We start from the raw sequence: 27,855 nt of genomic DNA on the forward strand, positions 1-27,855 counted from the left end.
GTGTTTGGAATGACCGAAGCTTATACCTAATGCCAGAAAAACATGAATTAAACGACTCTGATCAGTTAGGAATTAGGATATAGGAATCACGTTGGAACTAGGATATCATAGGTTTCATTTTTAAATATATATGTTCACAAATGATTCGAAATTATTAGTTCAGGTTCATATGAATATATTATATGAAGAGTATTGTGTTTATTTTTATTAGTGTTTTCTCTACTGTATTTTATGCAAAAAATATGCGGATGTCCTAAAAATTGAATTTTATGATATTTGTTTAAGATTATTCCAACACATTTATATCTAAAGTTATTTAATGTTTGATATTTCATTTTGATGGTTATAATGAAAATGATATTTTTAAGAAAAAAATTAAGAACATGCTAGTTTATACTATAAAACTGTTTGCTAAATATACAAGCAGCTTTTCTGAACAGCAGCTTTTAGCTGGAAAACTGCTTTTAGAAAAAGCAGGTCCTCCCATGCTTTTGGAAAAAGCTGCTTTCAGCTTTTGCGTGAAGCTGTTACAAATTTCACTATCAAACCTCACTACAAAAAATATTTTTTTATATTATAATTTAAAATAAGCAAATATCAAAAAAATTACCAACAGTTATCTGATTTCTACAACAGCACTTTTTTTACCAACACTTTTTCTGACCGAACAGCAATTTTTAACAGCACTCCCAAACAGACCCTATATGTGGCTCATGCAATGCGGTAAATTTTATAATTATTTTGAGAATAATTAATTTATCTAACTCTCTCCTTTTGGATTCTAAAAATCCATATTTTATGGATTTGAGTTATGAGTTTGAGATTTCAATTGAGATTTTAAATGATTTATTTAATCATAAAATATAGACGTATCAACTTGGATTTTAGAAAATATATCAAAATTTTGAAATACTCAATTGTAATTCTAAATTATCTGGCCTATTTAGGAATTAGGATTTCATTGGAAATTTTGAATTTGATTTGGATTATCTGGCCTATTTAGGAATTAGGATTTCATTTCAAATTCTGAATTTGATTTGGATTTCATTTGAAATCCACACATTTCAAATGTTTGTATCAATCTGAAAATTTGAAATAAAAATTCAAATTCTATCATTTAAAATCCAACAATGCATGTTTCCAAATGACCCCTTAAAGAATTTGATTATATTGGATTTCAAATTATACTTAAAACCCAATGATACACAATTGAAATTATTTAAAATCTGATTATATTCAAATATTGATTGAATTTTTCAAATTTCATAGAATGAGATTTTATAGAATTATTCAGTGTATTTTATGCTTTTTGAAATCCCACCATAATTCCTGAAATTTTGTAGCATTATGCGTAAAATCTAAAAACTCTATATCTCAACAATTTAGCAAGAATCCCTATAGATCAAAGTCAGATACAATCCATCAAAATATTTTGAACATTGTTAATCCATTAAAATCTCAGTTGATACATCCCGTTAATTTCAGTTTGGTGGTAAGTAACATTAACAGACACCACACTAGTGTCATTCAGATTTTAAATTTTCACTTTTACAGTAGCAATATAATGCCATTCCATTAAAATCACATGCACTGTCTGCATCACTACAATTCACATAAATTACAATAAGAAATCAGGGAATCTTAACATGTTTAAGCCAATGGCATCCAATTCATTTAACTATTATCAGGAGAGTAATGCCCTTTCAAGTAGTTCCTGCAACTCTCCACTCTGGTATGCTTCTGTAGAGCAAAAGAAAATAAAGGATATAATCAAATAGTTCAAATAGCTAAAGAATATGAGTACTGCTATCATCAATCCAAAGAAGCTAATACTAGTCTGAGAGGACTATGAACAACATATAAGGTATTTTTGACATTGATAGAGATCATCCTAACAAGTGTCCAAGTATAAAGTAGTCTAAAGGTATTGGCATTAGCTTTTTCCAGTATGGCGAGTGCTGTAATAAAACAATTGGTACTGGCACCAAATATCATACACCACATAAACAAAACAAATATCCACGTCTTCCTGTATACTACACATAACTGCCAAGAAAGTATTGCCCGACTTATTAAGTTGAATGTAAAGAATAAAAGAGAATACTGCTAGCTTATTGTCCAGAGATGAACATGTTAATTGTCAAAAGCAGTTGCATATTTTAACTGGATAAATGGCTGGTTCTCACTGCCTGTAAAGCTTGTGAAACATGTTGCTATTATGGTCAAAAAAGAGTCGACTGTTTATTGTTGATAATAATAACAAAAAACCTGGTGTAGTTGAATTAATAGACTGAAGTATACAAAATGGGCGCTTCTAGAAGTTCAGTATTGCAATTTCTAGGTGCTAGAAGTAGAATATGAGTATTGCAGATACGAGACAAATAAATTTTTCACTACACAGTATCTTTCTACACATACAAACGTATTTTGCGGATTCAGAACTAAAAATGACACTTACTATTTTAATTAATTAGTTTAGATCAGTGACTCAATAAAGACAATTATGTGTATATTGCTAATACAGAATCTAATATCGCGATTGGGAGAAAAAAATAGGCGTGCTTGAATATATATGTGAATATAAAATACCGTTACTAAGTTAAAAAGTTGATATTTGTGTAGTTGGAGGAAGAAGAAAATAGTACCATGTTTGGATCCCACAGTTCGGAGGGTCAATAAAATCTTTTGGCAAATAAATTTAACTCACAGAATACTGTACTGGTATACCAACTTACCAAGTAACGAACTTGGTGTATTTCAGATATGCCTATAAATTTTCTAAAATCTTAACAATAACACAACCCACCACAGGTCGGCCCAAAAGTGCTAGCAAATTGGTATACATTAGTTATTTGCTTGTGCTCATAAAGGGCCCAAATACTCTTTAACTAATCGATGTGGGATGTTACAGTTACGCACGTATGTCCAGTCTTACATGGCTAAAGCTCGACGCTGAGATATTTCTTTAAGATTTATTTACAAAACCAATAACATTGAGTTGACTTTCTACCCTAAGTTTACATTCTCGATCAGCAAATTCTACTACTCTATAGTAACAGTGAATTAATTATATCCTAGACGAGGCTGTAAAAATAGATATATAGCAATGATATAAGGATAAGTAACATAACAGACTTGCCTATGACAATGTCGCAACCGCCAAAGAACTCCCCGTCAATGTAGAGTTGGGGAAATGTTGGCCAGCTGGAATATTCCTTCAATCCCTGACGTAAAAGCTCGTTCTCTAGAATGTTTATAGTTTCAAAAGGTGCATTCAAGGACTTGAGTATCTGCACAACATTATTTGAGAATCCACATTGCGGGAAGTCCTTAGTTCCCTTCATGAAAAGAACGACCTTCTCTGATGTAACGACTTTATCCAGAGTGGTCTTTAGCTCAGGAGTTAAAGCTGCACATGATGATAGTAATACACGCAGGAAAAAACATCCATGATTATCTCAAAATCCATTTGCATAACCAAACAAAATCAGAAAGAAAGAAAAAAACACAACTACTAGATGATCGAAAGCATTAGAAGTTAGCTAATTATTTTTGTCAAAATTTACTACACAACTAGTAGCTCAAAATTTACAACGCACGATTCTGATTAGACCTATCAGCAATTGAGTTGCACAAGACTTATTACATTCTTTTTTTGCTCAATCAAAATTTGAAACATGTGCACAAAGTCAAATTGTGACAACTGACAATCCATCCATATGTTTTAATATAACAATTTAGAGAAAGAGAGAGAGCGAGAGGGAGAGAGAAAGAGAGAGGGAGATAGGGAGGGAGGGAGGGAGAGGGAGAGAGAGAGAGAGTCTACCGGATAAGCATCGAAGACGAAGTGTTTGTGTCCGAGATGAAACAAGAGGTCTACCACCACCAACGGCGGAGGTGAAGGGGAGCTGCGATGGAAAATTGGACGGAAGGCTTCTTATAGACGACCACGGTGATGGTACCGATTGACGGAGATTAGTGAGGGACAAAGACATCATCGCCATTCAACTCCCCAAATGCCCCAACGCACTGATGATGATGATGATGATTGGACTGTCTTTTTAGTGAATGTTTGAAATTAACTTTTTATTTATTATATCGGTTTGGCTAGTGTGGCCACATGCTAAGCGCGGAAATTTTTGTATTTGGGAGATTTTGATTGGTGTGGTTGGTGTATTTGCAGGGGGTGCACCATTATATAGGAGCCAATCAAAATGATCCAAACACAAAATTTTCCGCGCTTAACATGTGCACATGAGCACACCATAGAAAAACCGTTATTATATATAGAAGAATTAAATGTCTAATTTATCAATAGCTCCGTTCCAAAAGTCGACTAATAATCGACTAATCCGTGTTTCGTAGTTCGTCGAACTAATTAAATATTTGATTATTTAATTAATCATTTGATTAATTCATCATCAATCCAATTAATTCTCAAATAATTCTTTTCTGTGACTTCATCGATTAAATCTGATTATCACTTTTTATAACACTACTCTAACTAATCATAATTTGTAATTGAGTCACCAAATTAAAAGAGTTTTTAATTATATCATGAGATTATAATTAGCTTACGATCACAATATTCAACTTTAAAATACTTGCATAATTGTTAAAATGATTTTTAACGAAAAAAGTTAAATCATAGCACATCAACTACAATATAAGGGACATATCAGTATACACATCAGATGTAAATTTTTTACCTTTGTTACAAATCATTATTATCGGAAAAGAAATGTCATCTTTATATATTCATTCAGGTTTTTAATCTTTAATCTGTATCCATAATTTTAGTTTAGAAGAAATCATTTGGAAAAAATATTTAAAAATATTATAATTTTATTACTATTCATCCATATTGAGAAATTTTGGATTGCAAAATTTGGTATTAGTACAAAAGTGAGTGTGTTTCAATTTTAAATCTAATTAGTGTAAAATTTAATATTAGTTGATGACCTGATTAAAAATTGAGATAAAGTTGACCGTTGAATTCACAATTAAAACTTAATTTTTCTTTTAGGAATTATAACAGAATTGACAAAAATAACCATCTTTGTAAGGCCTTAATTACGTAGATTATAATAACGATAACTCGATCCGATTACAAGACATGAAATAATGAGTAAGTCTTATACAAAAATCGACAAATTGAAGAATAGGTACATACAAGATCACATAATCAAGTTAACTGAAGCAATCGAAGAATCACTAGAAGAAGTGCATTAATATGTTTGGGTCTCAATAGGAATAAAGTACAATTGTTTCAGGAATCAGAAATTGTCTACCAATTCGGTATGAAGTGCCAGTTAATTCCAGTATCATCAACCAGATTTTTCATAATCAGAACTTTAAGCAATATTAATCCGGAATGGACTAATCAATGTTAACTATGGAACGAAGTTCGATTTAAGTGTTAGTCGTTTTGTGAACCAAACCAGTGCATTAAACGTCAACGTCAACACGTACGAAGTTGTTCATCGTATTTATTAGTTGAAGAATTAATCAAGTCAGCAAGACAATTGTTCCAAAATTAAGCCTTTCAAATGTTTCCTGAAGTCAACCGCTTTCAAACAAAGTCAAATTAGAAAGTGACGCCAAAGTTTATATATATACCTTTAAATATAATAGATATATTTCTATTAGGGTCTGCGTTTGAATTAGAACGGGTTGAGACTATTGGATTTTGCAGCAAGAGGAGTATTGTAGTATGGGAGTCAGTCGAACTCAAATCGATATCGGGGAGCCACCCAAAATAGAAAAATCAAAGAAGAAGGAAGCGGGAACTTGTGCTTGAAAATTGCAAGATCAACAACATATTGAAATTATATTATTCAACTTATATAGTTTGTATTGTCTTTTAATCTTCTCATGGATCTTTTCTTTTTGTTATATATGTTATGATTGAAATTGACAAATATTTATTGTTATATATATATATTTAGTATTATATTTCAATCTTATTATGGATCTTTTCTTCTTTGTCATATATATTATAATCGAAATTGGCAAACAATTACTGTTAGAAGTCGCTTGAAAGTCCTAAATCTTTTGAGAACAATATAATTTTAATTTTATAAATTAATACATAGATACTCTTGAATTAATTGTGATTTATTGACATCCAGTTAAACTATATGATTCATTTATCTATAGAAAGTAACTTTTTTTTTTGATTCATGAGAGTAATTGTTTCGGTATGTATTCATTTTAACTTTTTATATAGTCCATGAGAAAAGGCCTCAGGAGCACAATTTCAGTACATAATGCCCCAAATGTCATTGTCCAGGGAATTGGCCTTTATTGTCACTTCAAAACTAAACTTCAAGTCGAGTTTTATCCTTAAACATTTCAGGGTTCGCCTTTGGGTTTTAAAATGACTTATTTATACTTGAAATTAAATCGACTGACGGTTAGGGTTTATGATGGAGAGTTTAAGGGGCCCTAAACTCTCGAGCCTAAACCCTAATTAATTCGAGACTTTGGGGCCGCCGAGGAACCAGTGTAATAAAGTTGATATTAGAACTTGAAATTAACTATTGTTTGCATTTTAGGGTTCACCTTTGAGTTTTCGAATGATTTATTTATACTTGAAATTAAATCGACTGACGGTTAAGGTTTAGGATTGAAGGTTTAGGACCTTTAGGCCCTAAACTTTCGATCCTAAACCGGTAAATCCTAATTAATTCGAGACTTTAGGCCGTGAGGCCCTAATGCCGAGGAACCAAATTAAAAAATTAATCTTAAAAATATTAATTAATATTTTAGGGTTCATATATGGGTTTTAAAATGATTTATTTATCTTGAAATTAAATTAATTTTAAAAAAAATAGTATTCAAAACTCAACTTTAAGTTGCGTTTAGGGGGCAAAACGCAGCTTAAAGCTGTGTTTTTGAAGCAAAAAGCCATTTAAACTGACGTTGCAGGGTGTTTTAGATTTTTTTAAAAAAAGGCATGAACGTGAGTTCAACTCACGTTTTCATTGAAAACTCTGTTTCAAGCAACGTTTTTATTGCTAGAACATGAGCGGCAATAGCAGAAGTCACGTTTTGGAATGACACTCAGGGCCATAATTAAGGCGGCCATTCTGTTAGTAATTGGCCAACACCCATAGTCCATCGGACTATAAAGATAAAAGTATCTGTTTACGTGTTTCATATCAAGTTCTATATAAGTATTTTCAAAAACGTTTGTTATTGAATCCTATTGCGATGGATATGCATATTTTCCAACGTATTTCTTAGGTTCTTAAAAAATATTAGCTTTAGTTTAATATTTTATTTAAATTTTAAATAAATACAAAATAGATCATTCTTTGATCTTAACAATATAACTGCTTGAATAATTTATGCTTGGTGTTGAACGATATCCTTACTTTTTCTACATTACAAACAACATAAAAAATTTTAAAATTGATATACATCACAATCTTATGTTTATTTGATATTATTCATACTTTTTCCACTCATAATGTGAGTGCCTCGTTTGTTATCTGGTGATGACACTATATAATCACTGGAAAACTTGATACCAAATCCAAACGGATCCGGTGATTCAGTTGACCATTGCATTTCTATGGTTTTCGTCATAATCTGGAAAAGTTGAATGATAATCTCACAGGGGGGACTGGAATATTGATATAGCATCTTCTGGTTTCCACCTAACCTGCCTTGCTTTAGTTTTTGTGGAACTAGATAATCTTGGAGTGTTTATCAATAAATCAGGAATCTTAATGATCAGCCAATGCAATAAGCTGATCAACTACATTTGGTTCCGCTAGTGTACTTGTGTCCCCAAGCTCGTCCCACTGTTTTGATGCAATTTTCCTGAGGATTCTTCTCATGATCTTTCCACTTCTAGTTTTTGGAAGTCCAGGTGCCCAGTGGATCTTGTCCGGAGCTGCAAATGCTCCAATCTGAAAAAACATTCAAAAATTGGGTTGACGTATAAACTTATACGTAATTTGAACTGGCAAAGGATAGTGATAACAAATATTTTTAATCCTAGCAACCATCCTAGCAACCACTAATAGATGATCAAGTCAATGGACATAATATAATCATTTTGTTATAGTAAGTGATAATACAAAGTCGCCAAGAAATAGTAAGGGCGACTGCAAAGTTGATTTCCTTCTAAAAAAAGTTCATTACTTATACCAAATTAACTCTTCTAAATAGGATTAATTTTAATTTAAGGTAGGGATGTACAATAGAATGTAGGATCAAAAAGAGGCTTTAATCCCATATACACACTTGTGCTCTTTCTCATATAATTCGAATGATATTTCTTTTCAAGTTGTATCTACAAGAAATATTTAAAATTTACTCCAATATTGTTAGCAATATATCTTATATATCTATGTATACACAAATTATTTTAAAAATCCAATATATTAGATTGGGGATAAGTTCTATGGAGACCACTTTTTCATTGGAGACTTGGAGACCACTTATGTACTGCAACTAAAATACTCCATAAAAACATTGCAAAACGTATTATTTTCGAATCATGTTCTACAAATATCATTATTTTATTGACAATCTTGCAAATTTTATACATTTGGCAAATAAAACATTAAAAAACATATTATTTTACAAAACTATGTTTAGTGTGCAGAACATTTGTTGATCTTGCACTTGTTTAGCATAAATAATTTTCAACATCTTCAATGTAATAGTGATATTTGTAGAATGTACTTCGCAAAATAATAAATTTTGTAGTGTTTTAATTGCATAATATAAGTGGTCTCCAAGGTCTCCAATGAAATGGTGGTCTCCATAGAACTTTTCTCCTTATTAAATTGTTGCTGGTATAATCTTGATTAATTAATACTCAATCTCATTTATTTCTTTTATATTTTTTTTGGCTAAATAACCTCTTGTATTTAAAGCGAAAATGAAGATTTTTTTTAAAGGTGGTGAAAATAATATTTGATATATATCCTGGTGATAATGATATCTATTAAAAAAATGTATTTTTAATTAACTCATAAATTTTCTCCACCCAACAATCTCCTAGCAATTATTAGAGTTTTATTATAATTAAACCACAAAATTTAATATATGTCACTAATATATTAAGCATGTAATCTATTTAGCAATGATAGCGGTCCGGTCCGGTTTGGTTTAGGTGAGGAGTCAAACCATAACAAAATCACATGATAATGATGGTTCTCTAGATCTTCGAACCAAACCGCAACTTATAGCCCAACTAAAACTGTTAAGTTCGATTTAAGTCGGTTAAATTTGACACATTTTTCATTTTTTTATCATCATTATTTTTTGAATAAAATTTTAAGAGCACAATCTCGTATTCTAACTTTCACTCTTTTATTACTTAGAACATCTCCAAAAATCTCCTAATTGGTTACAAAATATAATATAAACAATATGGCTCATACCAGGTTAGTACTTTACTAAGAGTGTCAATTCCAACAATGCTCTTTATACTTGTTTATCTGTTAATATTGTATTTATATTTGAACTAAAAAGAGAGGGAAGAGATGAAGAGTAGTGAATGAATCGGAGGGAATGAAATTTTTTATTAATGAATAACAGTCACGTGGAGACTCTTAAGATAGAAGAGATAATAGTCTCTTAAGTTTATAAAGAGCCTCTAAGAGTCTCTTGGAGATCTATTTGAACCGTGACTATCTATTTTTCAACTTAAGAGCCCATATTGAAAGCCCACTTGGAGATTCTCTTATGACTTGCAATAGAATTACTATCCTAATGAATTAAAATAGTCCAAACATCGCGTATGACAGTCTAATGAGTAATAACTAAACTATTAATTTAGTTGATACAATAAAAAATTTAATAATTTTAACATTATTATAAAAAAAAGATAAATACAAGATAATTGGGTGAGGTTCAAATCAGAACCTATATTAGAGTTAGAACTTAGGACCGTAGACATCCGTCAGATTTATTTGAAATCTATGGTTATGATCTAAAGGGCATTTATATTAAATCATTTAATATCTTCCCTCATTAAAGCACACATTATGTTTTACATTATATTAAGTAATAAATTATGTATCATATTTTACTATTTGAGGAAATATATCACACATGATATAATTATGGTATACTATTGCAGTATATCTAAGTAATAGCTAAAATAATCAACTCAATTCAAAACTATGGTTGTGATTTCAATCTCAACCATATAATATATATTGATCTAATGGTCCTTAGCGAGTTCTAATATCTAACAATAACTTGGTTCTATCTCGAACCTGACCCTAAATAAATTTATGTTTCTAAGTTACTATTAATATGTCTTCGTAAGTTAAGACAATGCAATCAATCTTTTGAAAGTTTATACATCACCATAAGAAAATCCCTAAATGCCAACTGAATAAACACTTTCTTATATATTCGGGGAGAACAGGGCATTTTTCATGTGTTGGGTTTTCGTACACTATTACTCCCTCCGTTCCAATTTACATGTCCACTTTGAAGAAAATTTTTTGTTTCAAATTACTTGTCCATTTCAACTTTCAATGCAAAATCATATTTCTAAAGTCAATTCTACTCCACATATCTCTTGTTTATATTTTCTAGATCAATCTCACTCCACATATTTTGATCATTTAATGCAATTAATTTGTGAACAACCACTTTTCTTAAACTGTGTGTTTTTTTAAAGTGGACATCTAATTTGAAACGGAGGGAGTATCATTTATCAACAATTGATTTTTATACTACATTCGGTACATGAACAATTAATTTTTACATGATTTTACAAATTTTGTGAAAAATAAGTTTGAAATGAATTTTTTTCTCTCAGATATAAAGAAATATTTCATATTAGTGGGTATGACAAAAAAACCAAATAAAATAATTTAATAATCGGGAAGTTCATAACAAGATATATAGTGTACAAAAACACAACACAATCTTTTTTATCAATGATAATATAAAATAGTACTTCAGTGCAATTGTAATTGAACTAGATGAAGATGAAATTTAGTGTCTTTGATGTAAACTTTCTATTAACCAATTTCTGGCATCCAAATATTGTTTATTCCAAGTGTGTAAGTGCTTATATAAGCCATATCTCCTGTATAAAAAAAGATCTAGATCATTTACTTTTTCCAAATTTTATGCCTCTTGTACTTCTCTTCTTTACTCCATTTGTTCAACATCCACAACCACTTCAAATTTCATAAGTCAAAACTTTTACACAATTCTCCTTCATGCAAAACTTTTTGATGGTTTCGTGTATATTAGAATATTATTGCATAGCAATCAAATTCTTAAATTTAGACTTAACAGTTAACACATTAAATATGTGCAATGCTTATATGAACTATTGATTAAATATGAAAATATAATATTTTCAAAGTTAAATAGGTTTAGAACTCGTGACATTAATTTGTAAAATTTTATCAATTATTAGATAAGAAAGTGAAAATATAGAATGTTTTTTAAAGTAAACAAAGAAATGTTAATAAATTAAAAATATTAGAGATTGTAATTTTTTTAAACTAAAATTATATCTTTGAGTAATAATATTTTGATTAACTTTAAGTGCGTGGATTAAATCAATAAATAGGATTTATTTAGTTTAATATTTTAGAGAATTTAATTGTAGGTCAATACATAATATTGTAAAAATATTATCTTGATAATTAATAATTGATGGATAGTTCATAGTACTGCCCTTGTCCCCCTCAAACCTGCGTTGTTTATTAAAGTTTACTATACTATTCTTCTTTCTAATTCAAATTTTTAAGAGGTAGAAGTGATTCCGAATATATTCAACATCTATTAAAATATCTGCATTAGAAAAATATACAACATTGTTAGTGTCTTTAATATATCAAGCTGAAACAATTTGTCACTCTTCAAATTTTATTTGCCTACATAAAGTATATGCCTGAAATTAATCAATTCCCACATCTTTTGGTGTCTGCACGCTTGTACCAATTTTTAATACACATAAAACTAAGTACCCGGTCTGAAGTTCTTTTAATTGTGTTAACGGAGGGATTTCGTGATAACAAATCTAAAGGTTGCTGGAATAATCGAAAGAGTGAAGATAAGCGGTTTTGGGTAGGTTCCTCAACTTGTTAGATGTATTGGATTTTTATTTCAAGATGTCTGCGTACAGAGATCAAGCCAACAGTGTTCTGTTAGGGTTTAGGTTTTTACCCCAATGATTGTTTATATTAGTTATATATTTAGAATTAGTTGATTTTATCTTTTAATCATATTCGCAGGAAATCTTTCGAATTTGAAGGATATCGGAGATATTGTCTTAAATTGATTAGAGGATATTCCTCACATCAGAGAAAGGAAATAATTAACTTGGGATTAAGGATATTTATTAACAAATTATTATTAGGAAACTTTGGAGATGAGTAGATGACATTTTACTTATTGCATAAACAACAAAGTGAATCCTACACATGTTTATAATTTAGTGGTGTATGTGTGTACAACATAAGCTCAATTGATGATTCAAAAAGTTGCACTAATATACTGATTTACTATAAGTTAAATCAAAGAAATCCCATATATAGGTGCATTTCGCAGAAATTTGTATGGATATCTTGTTTAGGAATTATATAGCTAGAAGCTGAACAATCTTACATACCTGTTTTCTTACTGCAAGTATTAAACTTTTACGAAGCTCCTCGCTGTATGGAACACCCTCCGCTAGAGTGACAAATGCATATATTCCCTGTCCTTTGACCTTGTAGAATATACAATCAAGTTTTGGTTAAAACAATCACTTCTATGGCAGACATACATGCTGATAATGCAGCACAGACAACATAGTACCTCATGCTCAACACCAACTACAGCAGCTTCAGTACATTGATAGTGAGAAAGTAGTGCAGATTCAACTTCTGCAGTGCCGATTCGATGCCCACTGTGGATGTTATAGAACAAATAAAATAAATACATAATCAAAGGAAAGCCTTCATAATTAATTATACAGGAATCAATCCCTTTTATGAAACATATGCGAGGACAACAGGGATGATATGAATATGTCCTCCTGTGAGTTACGTCCAGTGCAGCAGAATACGAACCATCAAAGATGGATGATAAGTAGCATATATCAGTAAATTAAATAAACATGATTGATTGAGCATTGTCATAGGTGCCCTTAAGACCACTTAACACCAATACAGTGAATATACCTAACATTAATAACATCATCAACTCTTCCGGTAAGCCAGTAGTATCCATCCTTATCTCTGACACAAATATTGAATTCTTGTTAGCACAAGCATGCTACGGATAGTCAAATGTCTAAACATAGTAAAGCAAGTAGCAAGCAACTGTCAGATGTTCATGCAATGAAAAACATTCATTAATCTAATACCTGCTGCATCCATCACCGCTAAAATAATATCCAGGGAAGGGCTTGAAGTACGCAGTTTCATATCTTTCATGATCACCATAAAGAGTTCGGAATGCCCCAGGCCATGAACCTTTAATGCACAGATATCCGGTACACTCGCCTTCAAGTTCATTACCCTTGTCATCAACTATGACTGGCTAATGTCACATGGGAGGGGGGGGGGGGGGGGGGGGGGGGGGCAGGATGAGTTGAGACTATGAGAGAAATTTTTAAGAGAATTCAATCATGTCCAAAGAAAATGCACTTTCCTCAGTACCTGAATGCCAAAAAAGGGAAATGTAGCAGAACCAGGCTTCTGTGGCCAAGCACCTGGTAGGGGAGTAATCTGAAACAGCAAAAATGGTTACAAGAATCATATGCAATGCTATAAACAGGTCCAATAAATCAAAGCTACAGGAAAAATAAGCAATACATACCATGAAGCCACCTGTCTCTGTTTGCCACCAAGTATCAGATATTGGGCACCTGGAGTCTCCAATCACATTATAAAACCACCTTTACAAAAATGGGCAACTTTTAGAATATTGTCGTTTGACTTCAAATTATGACTATTTCAGAATAAAATAACAGCTTTAACCATAAATATACAGATGCGCAAGTAAAGTACGAACCTCCATGCACTTGGATTGATGGGCTCACCAACACTTCCAAGAACACGTAAAGATTTGCGCGAATAACGAGTAACATGCTGCATTCTCAAAGAATTTGAGTTAATATCTGGACTTACTATCTGATACGACTAAATAACATCAGAACTAGAAAATAAATGGATTGTGCTATATGATATATAATATGCAATATAGGTTATGATCCTCTTCAAGAACTTAAATTTTTAACTGGAACAAAGGAAAAGTGGGAACCTAGGAGGTGATCCACATTGTTTGGTGTGCGACAAACTGACAGTGATAGAAAACATCAAATCCAGAGTTAGGGCTTATCATTCTTATCAAGTGAAGGTAGGTCCCATGTGTCAGGAATCATGGGCCAAGGTACTATTTACATATATCTCACACAATACTTTGTCTTGCACTAAGCCGGGGGTCTTCACGGAAACAGCCTCCTAACTCTTCGGCGTAGGGGCATGGTCTGCGTACATCTTACCCTCCCCAGACCCTGCTCTTAGCGGGATATACTGGGTATGTTTGGTTTGGTTTGTTTTATTCTTATCAAGTGAAGTCTTTAAGGTTCACTCTTAAAAATGCTTAGATCCCCAAATCACTTATATGCTACAGTACAAAACTCTAAATGTATGATGGTCTACTTCTAAATTGAAAGTAAATATGCCAATCGTCTATCACTATCAGTGGTGGGTTGGTCTTGGCTGCTTTTAATCACACCATTTGGCAGTGAAATGTAATTAGACATTTGTTACATATCAGCATCAATTATGACATCGGCAATCTTATGTCAAGACAACATTATTATGTACTTGGTCACTGTAGCAACAGTAGCAACAGTAGCAACCAACTTTCAATGTCCTATATATTGAGGCTCTGGCATCCCTTTTAAATATGAAATAGAAGTCTTAATAATATACATTTAGCGCTCTGCCTATATCTTCTCTTCTCTCTACTATCTTTCCTTTATCATATTCCGCATTTCTCATATTCTCTGAGATGGTATCGGAGCGGGAGTACGGAGGAGGAGCATTTTTCAGTTAAAGCTTTGTTGTTTCTCAAGCGAAACAAAAGCGACCAGTTAGAGATCATCCGATCTCATCCCAAACACATATTCAAAATCAGAAACCATTAATACCAGTGTTGAGCTTCACGAGGCAACTCACTATATAAAGTTTAGTTTGAAACCAGCACCAAGCTCTTTGTCACGTGCCTCGGATCAACCTGCCTCTAGTGCTCACGTGCAACACGCGTCGGCGTGTAGAGCATTTTCCAGTCAGCTTCCATGAGATCCTCCATCAGAAATGCGGAAACTAATAAAGGAATGATTGTAGAGAGGAGAGAAAGATCTAGGCAGAGGACTCAAATGTATATTATTAATACTGCTAGTGCATATCACTAGGGGGGCAGAGCCTTAAAATATATGCCATATAAATGCTACACTTGCTACAGTAACCAAGTACATAATGATGTCATCTTGATGACATAAGATTGCTGATGTCATGAGTGTCACTGTATTGACATGCCCCCTTGCTCGGAATCTCATCTTCGGATGAAAGAAAGACCTTTCTTGGGATTCGAAGAGTGGACCTTAGTCACCCTTGAGCATAATCTAAACATCCAACTTGACCCATTTAGGACTGCCCCATCTTGAGATCATGTAGTTCAGAATTGTGGGATATCGGGACTTCCATATCCAAGAATCCTAATTATTTTAGAACTAAAAATAATAATATCAATATAAAATTTTGGGCCCGATTAAAATAATATGAACATAGAATTTTTTTGAAAAAAAATAAAATGGTATATAATAATATCACTTTAATGTTGTTACTTTTTTAGTAAAAGTGGAAATTAGTTGAAAATTTCATAATCTCCTTTAAACAGTTTGAATGTTAATTGTGGCCTTGATTATTTTATATCATCTATGGGTGGCCAAGTTTGATGCCGTGTATTTTGGTTATTTAAGAGGCAATCAAGTGCCATTTTGTTGGCTTGTCTATTCTATATATTCTTGAGTTAATTTTTCCATATATTATACTTCAATATTAGTAATTTGAAGTTTAAAGTTTTTAATTTTAAAATTTATGTGACTTTTATATATTTATTATATTGTTACTAACTATCTACTAATTAGTGGTGTATCTAGCCAAAAGGGGTCCCCTTTGGTTAAATTATAGTTAAAACTTGTAATATTTATTTTGTTGAATTATTATACCGATTCCAATCCAGGTATATTCTAATTTGTTATATTATTTCAGTATAATTACTATTCTGACAATATTTTGTTTATATTTTCATGTTTTTTCTATTTTCACAGACATAAATGTTTTATTATTTAAGTTTTCGAAGACAGTTTTGCATTTTTTTCTCGATTAGATGATAAACTTTCTTGAATGGATGACCATTTTCATGAGTACTATTCATTCATGTGAAGGTGATTTCCGTCAAACAAAGAAAAATTCTTTCTTAAAATTAAAGGTTAAAAGTGTTAACCATATAAATGAACAATTATTTTGAACCAGATCGTATTGTGGTTTAGGTTAAAATAATATAAACATGACATAAAATAATATATACATGACAAACAAATTTAATAATTTATTCATGAAAATTTGCACCAGATTTAAATATTAAAAAATATTAAGTTTGTAATAAGATAATATATTTATATGTTATAATAACTTATACATGTCAATCTGTATTAAAGATACAATCTGATTCTAATTTTTATTATGTTAACTCTTGTTCAATATTACTTGTAACATATTATATTTAGTAATTCTCATTTGAAATTTAACCATATTATACTCTAGATATTTTATTGCATATTTATAAGTTTGTTTCTATCCTCCGTATCCTATTACAAATTTAATTCTCAAGTTACTCATAATAATATTTATCTACAAGTACGATTTAACCATATTATATATCCTGACAAAAATTCCATATTATGATCTATATGTTCATGTAAGTTATTTTTTATCCAAAATTTACTTAGATTATATTGATATACAAAGCCCTGAGACAACCCTATAAGATACTGCATTTCCCATTAGGATATATTTGAAGGAATAGGTACTAAGAGAATACAAAAGAAAGAAGCATCACATTGATAGAAAATGACATAATGGACACAGGGGAAGCAAAAGTAGGGCATACTACACTGCCCAAGATGTTTTCTTACAATTTTGACCAGTTAAGAACTAAGATAATAATTGTGCTGAATAGCGTGCTTGGCAGTATGTGTGCGGAGTCTATCAAGTGGTCATGAAGCTACTGTATTCAGCTATAGTGCTGATTAACATATATCCGTTCATGATTATTGCATTAAACAGTTTAAAAATGATTCTTTGTACCTCATTTCCCTCGCGCATAAGAGACCGCACCAGTGTGGGGGCAGTATAAAGTAATGTCACCTTGTACTTGTCAACGATTGCCCAGGAGCGCCCAGGATCTGGATAATTTGGAGCCTGCAGATTAATATGCCCATTTCACTAGAAGTTGTAGAACATAGACTCCACTACTGCACACTATACAGTTGCAACATGAAATTGTATACAATTTCAAGATGAAATTACAATGTTAGTATGAATGGATATGCAAGATGTAAAGGATCACACCAAGGCAGGTTAATGTTTCCGAACAGGTTCAAATAGTCCAACTGTAGTTTTTAGTTTTTACGATAATACTCTAAGCTTATGGGTGCAGATACTAGGCATATAATACAAATATGACAAGGATATCCTATTTTTGAATTTATCGATGTAGATCATCGACAATTTACTACTACCTCTCTCCCAAATTAGATGAACCGGTTGACTATGGACACGCATGTTAAGGTGGATTGACCACATAGCTCTGGAAATTATCTTTCAAACTTTTTTTATCAATAAAAATTGAAGTATCAAATTTTTACTGATAAAAAAAAAGTCTAAAAAAATTTACGGAGTAATGTAGTCAATCCACCTTAACAAGTGTGCCCGAAGTCAACTGTGCTCATCTAATATGGGATGGAGGGAGTGGTGTAATAATGAAAAGTATTCAATAATACAGCATTAGGACAAAATATGGGAATTGAATGGACGTTAAAAGGGTCTGTAGATACCTGATCATTCAAAATTAACCACTAAAATGTTTCCAATAACAAATTCTAATAGAAATTGTTATGTATTCAGATATAGACGAGGGTTATCTATACTATATACCCCTAATGGTGTCCATGCTTTCACACAAACCCTCAAATTTTAGGAACGTATCCCCAAATGAATTCTGTTTCCCAGACAAAATGGAAGGACACCCAAAAATTATCATATTAAACACCCACATTCTCCAGCATTTTTAAATGATAAACGATATTAATTTAGGATTATATAACTGTAATGGAGTAAATGACATTTAAAAGTATTAGACTACCCAAGAAATTTTGAATTACCCCTTCAAAGACAACTACTGTTGCTCCATTAAGCATAGGTCCATAAGTAACATAACTGTGCCCAGTAATCCAACCACAATCAGCAGTACACCTACAATGCAACGCATAAACAATAACACAGAAAGATCATATAAACTTCCAAATACGAGTTTAAATGTGAATGCTTATAAAATGTTCTTGGTTTTACCAGTAAACGTCTTCCGGTTTATAATCAAAGGCGTACTTAAATGTTGTTGCACTGTATACCATGTAGCCTCCTGTAGTATGCAGTACACCCTTTCAAAAGTACCCAGCTAAGTTAATTAGGACACTTCATATATATCAGGAAAAACAATGTAGTCATTTAACTTGACGAGGATAGTACCTTTGGCTTTCCTGTGCTCCCACTGGTATAGAGCAGAAAAAGTGGATCTTCCGCGTCAACCCACTCCACTTCGGACATAGTTGGATATTTAGGCACAACATCCTGGATGACAGATTGTTGAAACAAGGAAAGTAGTAGTCAATAATACAGATGGGAGTTGTAGGTAATTAAATTTATGGGTTGAGAAATGAGGCCCAGCTAGTTGTGCATCAGTAATGCAGTTCTTTTGGAACAAAGTTACTACAGATGTCAATTATTATATATGATCAATGTTACTTGAAGCTTCTATTATGATAAATTATAAATAAGAAAACCTCTAAATATCACTGCTAATATTTTTAGTAAGATGGTTTATTGTCACTGTTTACTCTTCCAGGCTTCCAGCCTTTCATTGCAACTTAAAAGAGAAAAATAATATTTTAAAAATAATACTCCCTCTGTCCCTCTCATTTCTTTACAGTTTTTACACACTGCTCGACACGCATTTTAAGGCGCATATAAAACATAGTTCTATAATTTATTTTAAAAATTTTTCTTTTTTGTATAAAAATTTAAACATCAAACTTTTATTCAGAAGAAAAAAAAAAGCTCAAAATAATTTATTGAACTACATTTTACGAGAGCATTAGAATGCGTGCCGAGCCCCCGTCCCCCAATGTAAACAAATGAAGGGGACGGAGGGAGTAAATAATAAGATTTCAGTAGTTACATAAAGTAAAAGTACAGAAATTGTCCCTCGCATACAGTAAAGAAGATCATGTTCTTTACTCACCTGCCACCAGACATCTCTTCCCACTTGCCATCCAGTAGCTTCTCTCTTCATTGCTGGTTTATTTTCATAGGTCAAGCATACACCTGTGTTTGAAAATGTGAATCAAACAATAAAACAAAAACCAGAGTAAAGGTGTAATAGTATATAAATATCTATCCATAATATTTATACCTATACTATCTGTATTATACAATGCTATTATGACTAGAACATTTAGAGCAAGTCCAACAATGTTCTACTACATGCCTTATAAATATAATAAAATATAGTGTCCTAGTGCTTTAAGGCATGATTTTTGTGTATTAACTCCAACAATATGCCTTATAAATGTGTCTTATAATTAAAATAGTATTATATTTGAATTATAATTGGAGGGAAGGGAAAAGATGAGAGAGAAGAGATGTGTAAAAAGTGAGGGAAAGAAATTTTTTATTGATAGAAGTGAAATAGGGCATGCCTAGTGATGCCTCAAAAATAAGGCACTTGGTGGATGTCCTAGTGTTTTAAGGCACCACTAGAACATTATTGGAGCACTCATTTATAAAAAATGCCTTGAAATTTTGTTTAAGACACTTGTTTAGGATACTCTTGGACTTGCTCTTAGTTTGTAGTTTGGTTAGGTGGTCATCAAAAATAACCCGTTAGCTCATAATTGATTAAATAGAAGACAACTCTTATAAAGAATCAAAGTAGCATTCCATATTTAGAAGGGAAACCAAAGGGATCAAGTTCGAACCCCTACAAACATACATTTATATTGTTAATTGTAAAAATAGGTGTATGGTTTGAATCTCATCAATCATTATGTAAAGAATGTTATAACTATATGATAACTAGTGTTATAATATATTATTCCCTGTTAAAACTATAAAATATTATTTACATTAGAATTCAACTTAATTTTGTTCTATTTAATATTTATTATAACTATATAATAATTAATTTAGAATATTAATTCCCTATAATCGATTATTTACATTAAAGTTTAACAGGTGTTGGCCCCCAATCCCATTATCACAATTTGAAATATGAATGCCCCAAATATAAATATCTGAAAAAATGGCCCCCAAACGCTACATCATGTAGCATTTTTGATATTAATCGAAGACGGCACTTCGTGTAGCGTTCGCAGGGGTTAAAAGAACAGAACGCTATTTCGTATAGTGTTTTGTGAGGGTTAAAATAACAAAAGGTTACACGATGTTGTGTCTTGCTGGGGTTAAAAAACAGAACGCTACACGAAGTAGTGTTTTGCTGGTGTTAAAAGAACAAAAGGCTACATGATGTAGCGTTTTCTTCCAAAATTGGAAACACTGGATTATCCAGCATTAATAAATTACATTTTGGGGCAATTTTTCCAATTCTGTTATTTTGGACATTACTTGTGTGTTTTGTGACATCTGGGGAATTTTTCACAAGTTTAACTTAAGTGGAAATTTATTATTCACATTAGAATGTCATTAAAATTATATGTAATTTTTAAAAGTAAATTAGAAATTTATGTAATATTAAAGGAGACCCGTACATTGCATGAATATTACAAGTGGTAATCAGTGGCCAATATTATACTATATATTATAACGAGATAGAATATATTCGGTTTGTAGTTTGGTTGTTGGTCACTCAAAAGATAACCATTAGATCATTAATTAAAAAGAAGACAACAGTTTAATGCAATATTTAGCAATAAAAGAATATCTTAGACTTTAGCATGAAATTAAAGGTATAACAACATACAATTATGTTGTTTATTCTAAAGAAGTAGATAATATGTGGAGTAAGGCAATACAACAGCTTGAATGTGTTTCGTAATCTAGAGATTATGCTACCTGATTCTTAGGGTTTAGAATTAATATACCAGATTCTTTGGGATTAGAATTAAAATACCAGATTCTTAGGAATTAGAATTAACTCAGAATATTAACAACCTCTGTATATGCCTATATACAGAGGTTATGTTCCAGGACTATGTTACTCCTTTACTAACAACTTGACAACAATGACAAGATTTTAGTTACAATCTGATTGAGTTATGTTATGTTTCCACTCTTCAAAAATGCAATAATCATGTTTTCTTTCCTAAGACCTAACATATAAGATTCATGCCACAAGAACATCAATGGTTCAAGATGTTAGAAATGAAATGCAGATTTCATATTGCATGCAGTGTTTGAGTTCCATTAAACTAAATATATAAATAAAATATAGATATTGTTATATAGCATAGTAATTTTACTCTTACACCTTTAGAGCCCGTTTGGGTAAACTTAAAATAATGACTTGTGACTTATAGTGACTTAATGTGATAAGTGCGGAGCTTAAATTGTCTGTTTGGGTAATTTTATATTAAAGGTGACTTATAAGTTATTAAAAATGTAATAATTAGAAAAAAATTGATAGAATATTTATTTGAGTGATGAAATTGACTTTTATGATATAAATCATTATAAAAAAAAGTTATTCAAAAAGTATATTCTACCAACTTCTGACTTTAATATTTTTTACTTAAATTTTTGACTTATTATACAAACAGACATTTTTCAGCTTTAAGTCGATCATGACTTTAAGCCCTAGACTTAAACACAGGGAAACGCGCTCTTATTGATGTCGATTTCCTTGATTAGTGTTTTGTGGCAAATACTATTTCTTGCATTCATATATTAATAGATAAGAGTATCATGTCAAGTTGTTGCAAGTCATAACTAATTTATATGTTTACCATCCGAAAAACAGATTTTGTACTTCCTCATTCTATTATGATTAAGGGCTTCCAATACACTATAAGAAGCTGAAAAGAAATAGCGAAATAGAATAATAATGAACTAACAAACCAAACAATAATCACAAAAAGGATTTAAGTATAGCATATAGTTCAATCCCAAGCATGCAGTATACAAATGTATATGAAGAAAACCCATGTACTTGAACGTTCTTTAACCCAAAAATAAACGTACCTAAAGAAAACCCATGCTGGGATGATTCTGCGAGTGCAGCGTCAACAATTTGTTTGAGATTTATCAGCTTAGACCCCCGCATGACAGCATTGCAAGTTATCATTACCTTCGGTTTGCAATCATTTATTCTTTGGGCAACAGATTCAGCAGAGAATCCAGCAAAAACAACCTAAAAAAAAAAGCTTGCAGCAGTTGGATATTTGCTAGTTTCATAGGCAATGCAAATGTAAACAGTAGAAATCTAGTAAGAAACAACAGGGGTTCTGTATTATACCGAGTGGACTGCACCGATTCGAGCACATGCAAGCATAGCAATTGGTAACTCTGCTAACATGGGCAAGTAAATTAAAACAGCATCACCCTTTCTGACACCGATATCTTTCAAGTAATTAGCAAGCTGCAGGGGAAGACATGAAACGAAACCATTATTAAAATCTAGCTACATATGATTCTATGAATATTTATGCACAGGCAGTCTCAAGTTGAACCTGGCAAACCCTTTGGAGAAGCTGCGTGTATGTCAAAGAGGCATCCGCACCAGGCTCGTTTCCCTCCCAATAAATTGCAATTTTGTCTCCATTCCCCAACTCAATGTTTTTATCCAAGCAGTTGTAACATATATTGGTAATACCACCCTCGAACCACTGAATTATGAGCCCAAAGTTTAGTGGGGGAGGGATAAGAAGAATAAGGAAGCAAAACAAAAATTGAGAGAAAAAGACCTTAATGTTGACATTGCCTTTCCTAACATCAAGATTCCCAGAGCAGACAGCAGGATCCCATCTCGATTTCCAGTAAAATTGAGCTGCAATATCAGACCAAAACCCAGCTGGGTCCTCCACTGACCTCTTGTACATGTCCATATACTGTGCCAAAAATACAAATTAAGGATATTAGCAAACAACAAAACTTTAAAAAAAAAACAGAAAGAGATCGAAAAGCTTGTGTGTGTGTGTATAAATACAGTGATGGGCAGAAATGTCGTCAGACTTAAATTAAGCGTGAATTATCAAACAGATCACCTACATCACTCAGAATGTATCAAGCACTTGACCGACAAATTTTTGGTCTCGTTTGCATCACTAACTTAAAACAAGTGATGATATCGTTGGCATCACTAATTTAAAACACGCTTAAAAGCAGAGAGAAATGAGAAATAACAAGTGATGATTATTACTGAGAGAAGAAATAGTGAAAAGTGGAAATTGGTGAATACAGAAGAGAGAAAAGAGTGAAAACCTTGTGAAAAGAGGGGACGAGAGCTTGAGACGAGAAATCATGACTAGGAAGACAAAGATCATCTTGCTCAGAAGCAGGAGCCTGGCCCAGTACGAGAGCGTTAAGCTGATGATGATGCTGAGTCCTGGATTTTCCTCTTCTGCTTGCGCTGCTAGCCTCAACATTGATTTTATATAATCCTCCAGGTAGCTTGGATTTGCTGTCACCATTATGATTTGGATGAGGATTATAACAAGAGGAGGAGTAGTAGTAAGCAGAAGCTGCTGGAACAGTAATCATTTTGCAAACACTGCTTTGCTGCCTGGATTATGCCTTTTACATATGTATATACATCGGGGGACGGGGACGCGGCACGGACTTTAATACTCCTATAAAATGTAGTTATGTATAAAATGTAGTTGTGCAATCTATTTTTAAAATTTTTCTTTTCTGAATTAAAGTTTGGATGTTATATTTTTATACAGAAAAAGAAAATCTCAAAAATAAGTTTCGGAACTATATTTTATATAACGAGCATTGAAATGCGTAAAATGTAGTTGTGCAATCTATTTTTAAAATTTTTCTTTTCTGAATTAAAGTTTGGATGTTATATTTTTATACAGAAAAAGAAAATCTCAAAAATAAGTTTCGGAACTATATTTTATAAGAGTATTGAAATGCGTGTCGAGCAGTGAAAAAGAAACGTATAGAATTAAATGGGACTGAGGGAGTATATCTTTTTTTTTTGCTTATTTACGTAAACCGTTCATTCCTGTTTTTACTTGTTACTTTTTTCCTTTTATAGCTTATTTTTTCCCTTTTCTGACTAGCAGAGTAATATTACGTAAATAATATTTGATATAAAATGACATAATAATAGTTGAATATAGATTAAAAAAAATTTACGAAAGAATATTCTTTGTGAAAATAAAATACTTACAAAAAGCGGCAAGAAGCGAGGGAGGAGGAGGTGTATAATAAAAAAGGGGTGGACCACAGAATTGCCCGGCGATTCATTTGAGAAAGGTGGAATTGTCGATAGAGTTTGGTGGATGATTGCGATAAAGTGGTTTTGTCACTAGCTAAAACTCCATCCCTTTTGAGGATAATGCACGACTCCTGCCTGGTATCAACATCGGTTGGTTGGGGCAGAACAAGTTGCGGCAATGCATACTAGTACTCCCTCCCTTTCTTTATTCTTTTCCGATTTGTGATGTCGGTACTCTTCGTAACATAAGATAGATTACTAGTTTACATCTAATCTATAAGACTAAATATAGTCGTGAGTGATCCTGTTGGATTCATATTCACGAGTACTTTAATATAGTGAAGATTTTATATTTAATGCTAATACAAAATTGAAGATATTAACGATCAAAAGTATGTGTTGGCGAACGTGAAAAACACAAACAAGAAAGGTATTAAGAGCAAGTCCAACAGCTGCCTTATTTAGTGTCCTAAGTCATAATACAGGGCATTTGATGAAAAAACTTGATCCAATAATGTCCTAGTGATGCCCTATATCACCAGGACAACCCATTCAAGCCCTATTTTTGAGGCACTCTGCCCTATCCTATATTTTATAATAAATTCCTACCAACATTCTCTTTCTCTCTCTACTTTATATTATGTTTAATGATGAAAGTGAAATTTTAATAATAAAATATTAAACATATAGTGAAAATAAGGCACATTGTGGGAATTGAAGTTGGTAGAATAAGGCACATATTTTTTATATTATATTTAAGACTCCAACTAGGACACTGTTGGACACTTGGACTTGCTGTAAGAGACGGAGGGAGTACCATGTTTTGCTGAACATATATAAATTATGCAAAATTTTTAATTTTCGCAAGTGTATTTAGAGTACGCCTTCTTCGTAACCAGCTGTTTTGCTGAATTTTATAGTGACAACTGACAAGCGCTTGATCTTAAAAAATACTCCCTCCGTCCCCTTTTACATGTTCCTTTTGAAAAAAAAATTTGTCTCAAATTACTTGTCCACTTCTCTTTTCAAAGCAACTTTTTGTATGTTTTTTCAAAATGTAACAACTTCCAATGTTTGACTAGCATATATATATACACAACTCTATCTAATTCATCACATTTATTAGGGATATGTATGAAAACAAGATATCCACCTAACATTTTCTTAAGATGCGTTATTTTTTCAAAAGGGACAAGTAAAAAGGGACGGAGGGAGTAGTAATGGAACATGTCACGGGTATTATTAATTGTTTTGAAAAAATAGTTTTTATATTAACTTCTCGCTTATTTTGAAATAAAAAACACTAGAATTTAAAAAATTTACATGATAATTCATGTTTGTTTTGAAATCATCAATCAATATATATATATAAAGGAGAATGCGGCGTCTCTAGAATTGCTCGATTCAGTCTTCTAATTTTTCTTAAATTTCGGATAGAAAATATAGTTATAATTCAAAAAATCATGTTCAAGAATTCTAAAAGTAATACAACTCTTTTCTTATCGACTTCTAAAGATGATACAATTCTTTTCTTATTAACAAATCTTTAAAGCAATAGGATTACTAGCAATTATTGATAAAATACAATTTATATTTAAAATTTGTAATGTGAGTTAATACAATTTTTATTTTCGATTAGCTCATCATCACCATCTTGAACGATCAGTATATACTGATTATCACAAACTTAATTGTATTACTTGAAACAAAAAAAGGATGGCCCTGTGTTTTATTTATTCAATTAGCAATTATTAAACAAATATAATTTAAAAATACAATTCTTATTAGCAAAAGTTATAAAATTTATAATCTGATTATATTAATTTTTTTTCAAATTATATATCTAAAAAATAAAAACTAGCATATTCTAGAATCTCAAATTGTCTAAACAGGTTTGTAGCGCTAAACTCATTTTTCTTAAATTTCTGATAGAAAATATAATTATAATTCAAAAAATCTGATTTAATACATTTCTAAAGATAATACAATTCTTTTCTTATTGGATCCTAAAGATAATATTCTAGAATCTTAATATTTAGGAATCATAAAGATAATACAATTCTTATTTTTTATTTATACATTAATATACAAATTATTAATGAAGTACGATTCTTATTTTAAAAGATTATAAAATTTATAGTTGTAGGGATGCAGGGTGTCTCAATGACTCCGGTTCGGACCACCCACAAGAATTTTTGCTTACTATTGAGTATTGACCAAGGCCCAGGCATTTCAGAAAATTCTCTCTTATCAATAGCTGCAACGCTCCAGAACTAACATTCAAGACTGAGAGTCGTGCTTGCATGTCCTCCCAAGAGAGAGTCTTAAAGCCAATACAATTCTTTTTTTATTGGATTCTAAAAATAATTAAATTCTTTTCTTATAATTTTCTCATAAAAAATATAATTATAATTTAAAAAATCAAGTTCAAGGATTCCAAAAGTTAATAAAATTCTTTTTTTTTTTTGGATTCTAAAAGTAGTACAATTTTTTTCTTATTTAGGAATCCTAAATTAATAAGATATATTTATTTAAACTAACAATCATAGATAAAATAAAATTTATATTTAAGATTTGTAAGGTAATACGTACAATTTTTATTTTCGATTTAGTCTCATAATTTTCTTAAATTTTGAATAGAAAATAAAGGATTGTAAAGATAATAATCATTACAAAAACTAATAGCAAAAAAATTAGAACCATAAAAGAATAATAATTTTTAAATAATAGGATATATAAAATAGGAATCATATATTGATTTTATGATAATGTAAATGATTCTTGATTAGTATTGTGTTTGACGGGCACGGGAGGCGACCCAAACTAATTTTTATCTATATAATAATAATTTTTCTATTAATATTATGTTTGACGGTAAAGTGGCTAAAATAATTTTTTTCCCCAATGTTATAATAATTTTTTGTTAAAACAGGACCACACTTCAAAATAATTTTTATCCAATTATAATCTTAAATTTTATCATAATTAGAATAATTTTTATATTTGTTTAAACTAACAATCATAGATAAAATACAATTTATATTTAAGATTTGTAAGGTAATGCGTCCAATTTCTATTTCGATTTAGTCTTATAATTTTCTTAAATTTCGAATAGAAAGT

At 31.4% G+C, this 27,855-nt stretch overlaps 2 protein-coding genes across 2 annotated transcripts; both read right to left on the reverse strand.

Annotated features, from left to right (window-relative positions):
- Positions 1 to 1,554: 1,554 nt before the first annotated feature.
- On the reverse strand, positions 1,555 to 4,071 carry LOC108208339 (monothiol glutaredoxin-S14, chloroplastic). The gene is made up of 3 exons (XM_017378867.2): positions 3,827 to 4,071; positions 3,140 to 3,409; positions 1,555 to 1,740 (listed from the first exon to the last, which is right to left on the reverse strand). The coding sequence occupies exons 1-3, from the start codon at positions 4,002 to 4,004 to the stop codon at positions 1,685 to 1,687; spliced, it is 504 nt and encodes a 167-aa protein (XP_017234356.1). The 5' UTR covers positions 4,005 to 4,071; the 3' UTR covers positions 1,555 to 1,684.
- Positions 4,072 to 7,401: 3,330 nt separating this feature from the next.
- On the reverse strand, positions 7,402 to 24,148 carry LOC108204871 (acetyl-coenzyme A synthetase, chloroplastic/glyoxysomal). The gene is made up of 18 exons (XM_064091717.1): positions 23,769 to 24,148; positions 23,252 to 23,395; positions 23,018 to 23,173; positions 22,804 to 22,926; positions 22,530 to 22,698; positions 19,576 to 19,658; positions 18,804 to 18,905; positions 18,627 to 18,715; positions 18,440 to 18,530; positions 17,364 to 17,477; positions 13,999 to 14,075; positions 13,804 to 13,882; positions 13,644 to 13,712; positions 13,349 to 13,524; positions 13,164 to 13,220; positions 12,799 to 12,889; positions 12,611 to 12,709; positions 7,402 to 7,919 (listed from the first exon to the last, which is right to left on the reverse strand). The coding sequence occupies exons 1-18, from the start codon at positions 24,045 to 24,047 to the stop codon at positions 7,734 to 7,736; spliced, it is 2,184 nt and encodes a 727-aa protein (XP_063947787.1). The 5' UTR covers positions 24,048 to 24,148; the 3' UTR covers positions 7,402 to 7,733.
- Between the last annotated feature and the right edge of the window lie 3,707 nt (positions 24,149 to 27,855).

The sequence above is a fragment of the Daucus carota genome, chromosome 1, assembly GCF_001625215.2.
Source record: "Daucus carota subsp. sativus chromosome 1, DH1 v3.0, whole genome shotgun sequence".
Lineage (NCBI taxonomy): Eukaryota > Viridiplantae > Streptophyta > Magnoliopsida > Apiales > Apiaceae > Daucus > Daucus carota.

Excerpts from the sequence above, each read along its gene's own strand:
- LOC108208339 (XM_017378867.2), bottom strand. The coding sequence starts at position 4,004 with ATGGCGATGATGTCTTTGTCCCTCACTAATCTCCGTCAATCGGTACCA. Across the intron at positions 3,410-3,826 it reads TCGTCTTCGATGCTTATCCG|CTTTAACTCCTGAGCTAAAG; the intron begins GTAGACTCTCTC and ends CATCATGTGCAG. Across the intron at positions 1,741-3,139 it reads CGGTTGCGACATTGTCATAG|AAGCATACCAGAGTGGAGAG; the intron begins GCAAGTCTGTTA and ends TTTGCTCTACAG.
- LOC108204871 (XM_064091717.1), bottom strand. The coding sequence starts at position 24,047 with ATGATTACTGTTCCAGCAGCTTCTGCTTACTACTACTCCTCCTCTTGT. Across the intron at positions 22,927-23,017 it reads TTCTCCAAAGGGTTTGCCAG|CTTGCTAATTACTTGAAAGA; the intron begins GTTCAACTTGAG and ends CTTCCCCTGCAG. Across the intron at positions 18,906-19,575 it reads GAAGAGATGTCTGGTGGCAG|GATGTTGTGCCTAAATATCC; the intron begins GTGAGTAAAGAA and ends TCTGTCATCCAG.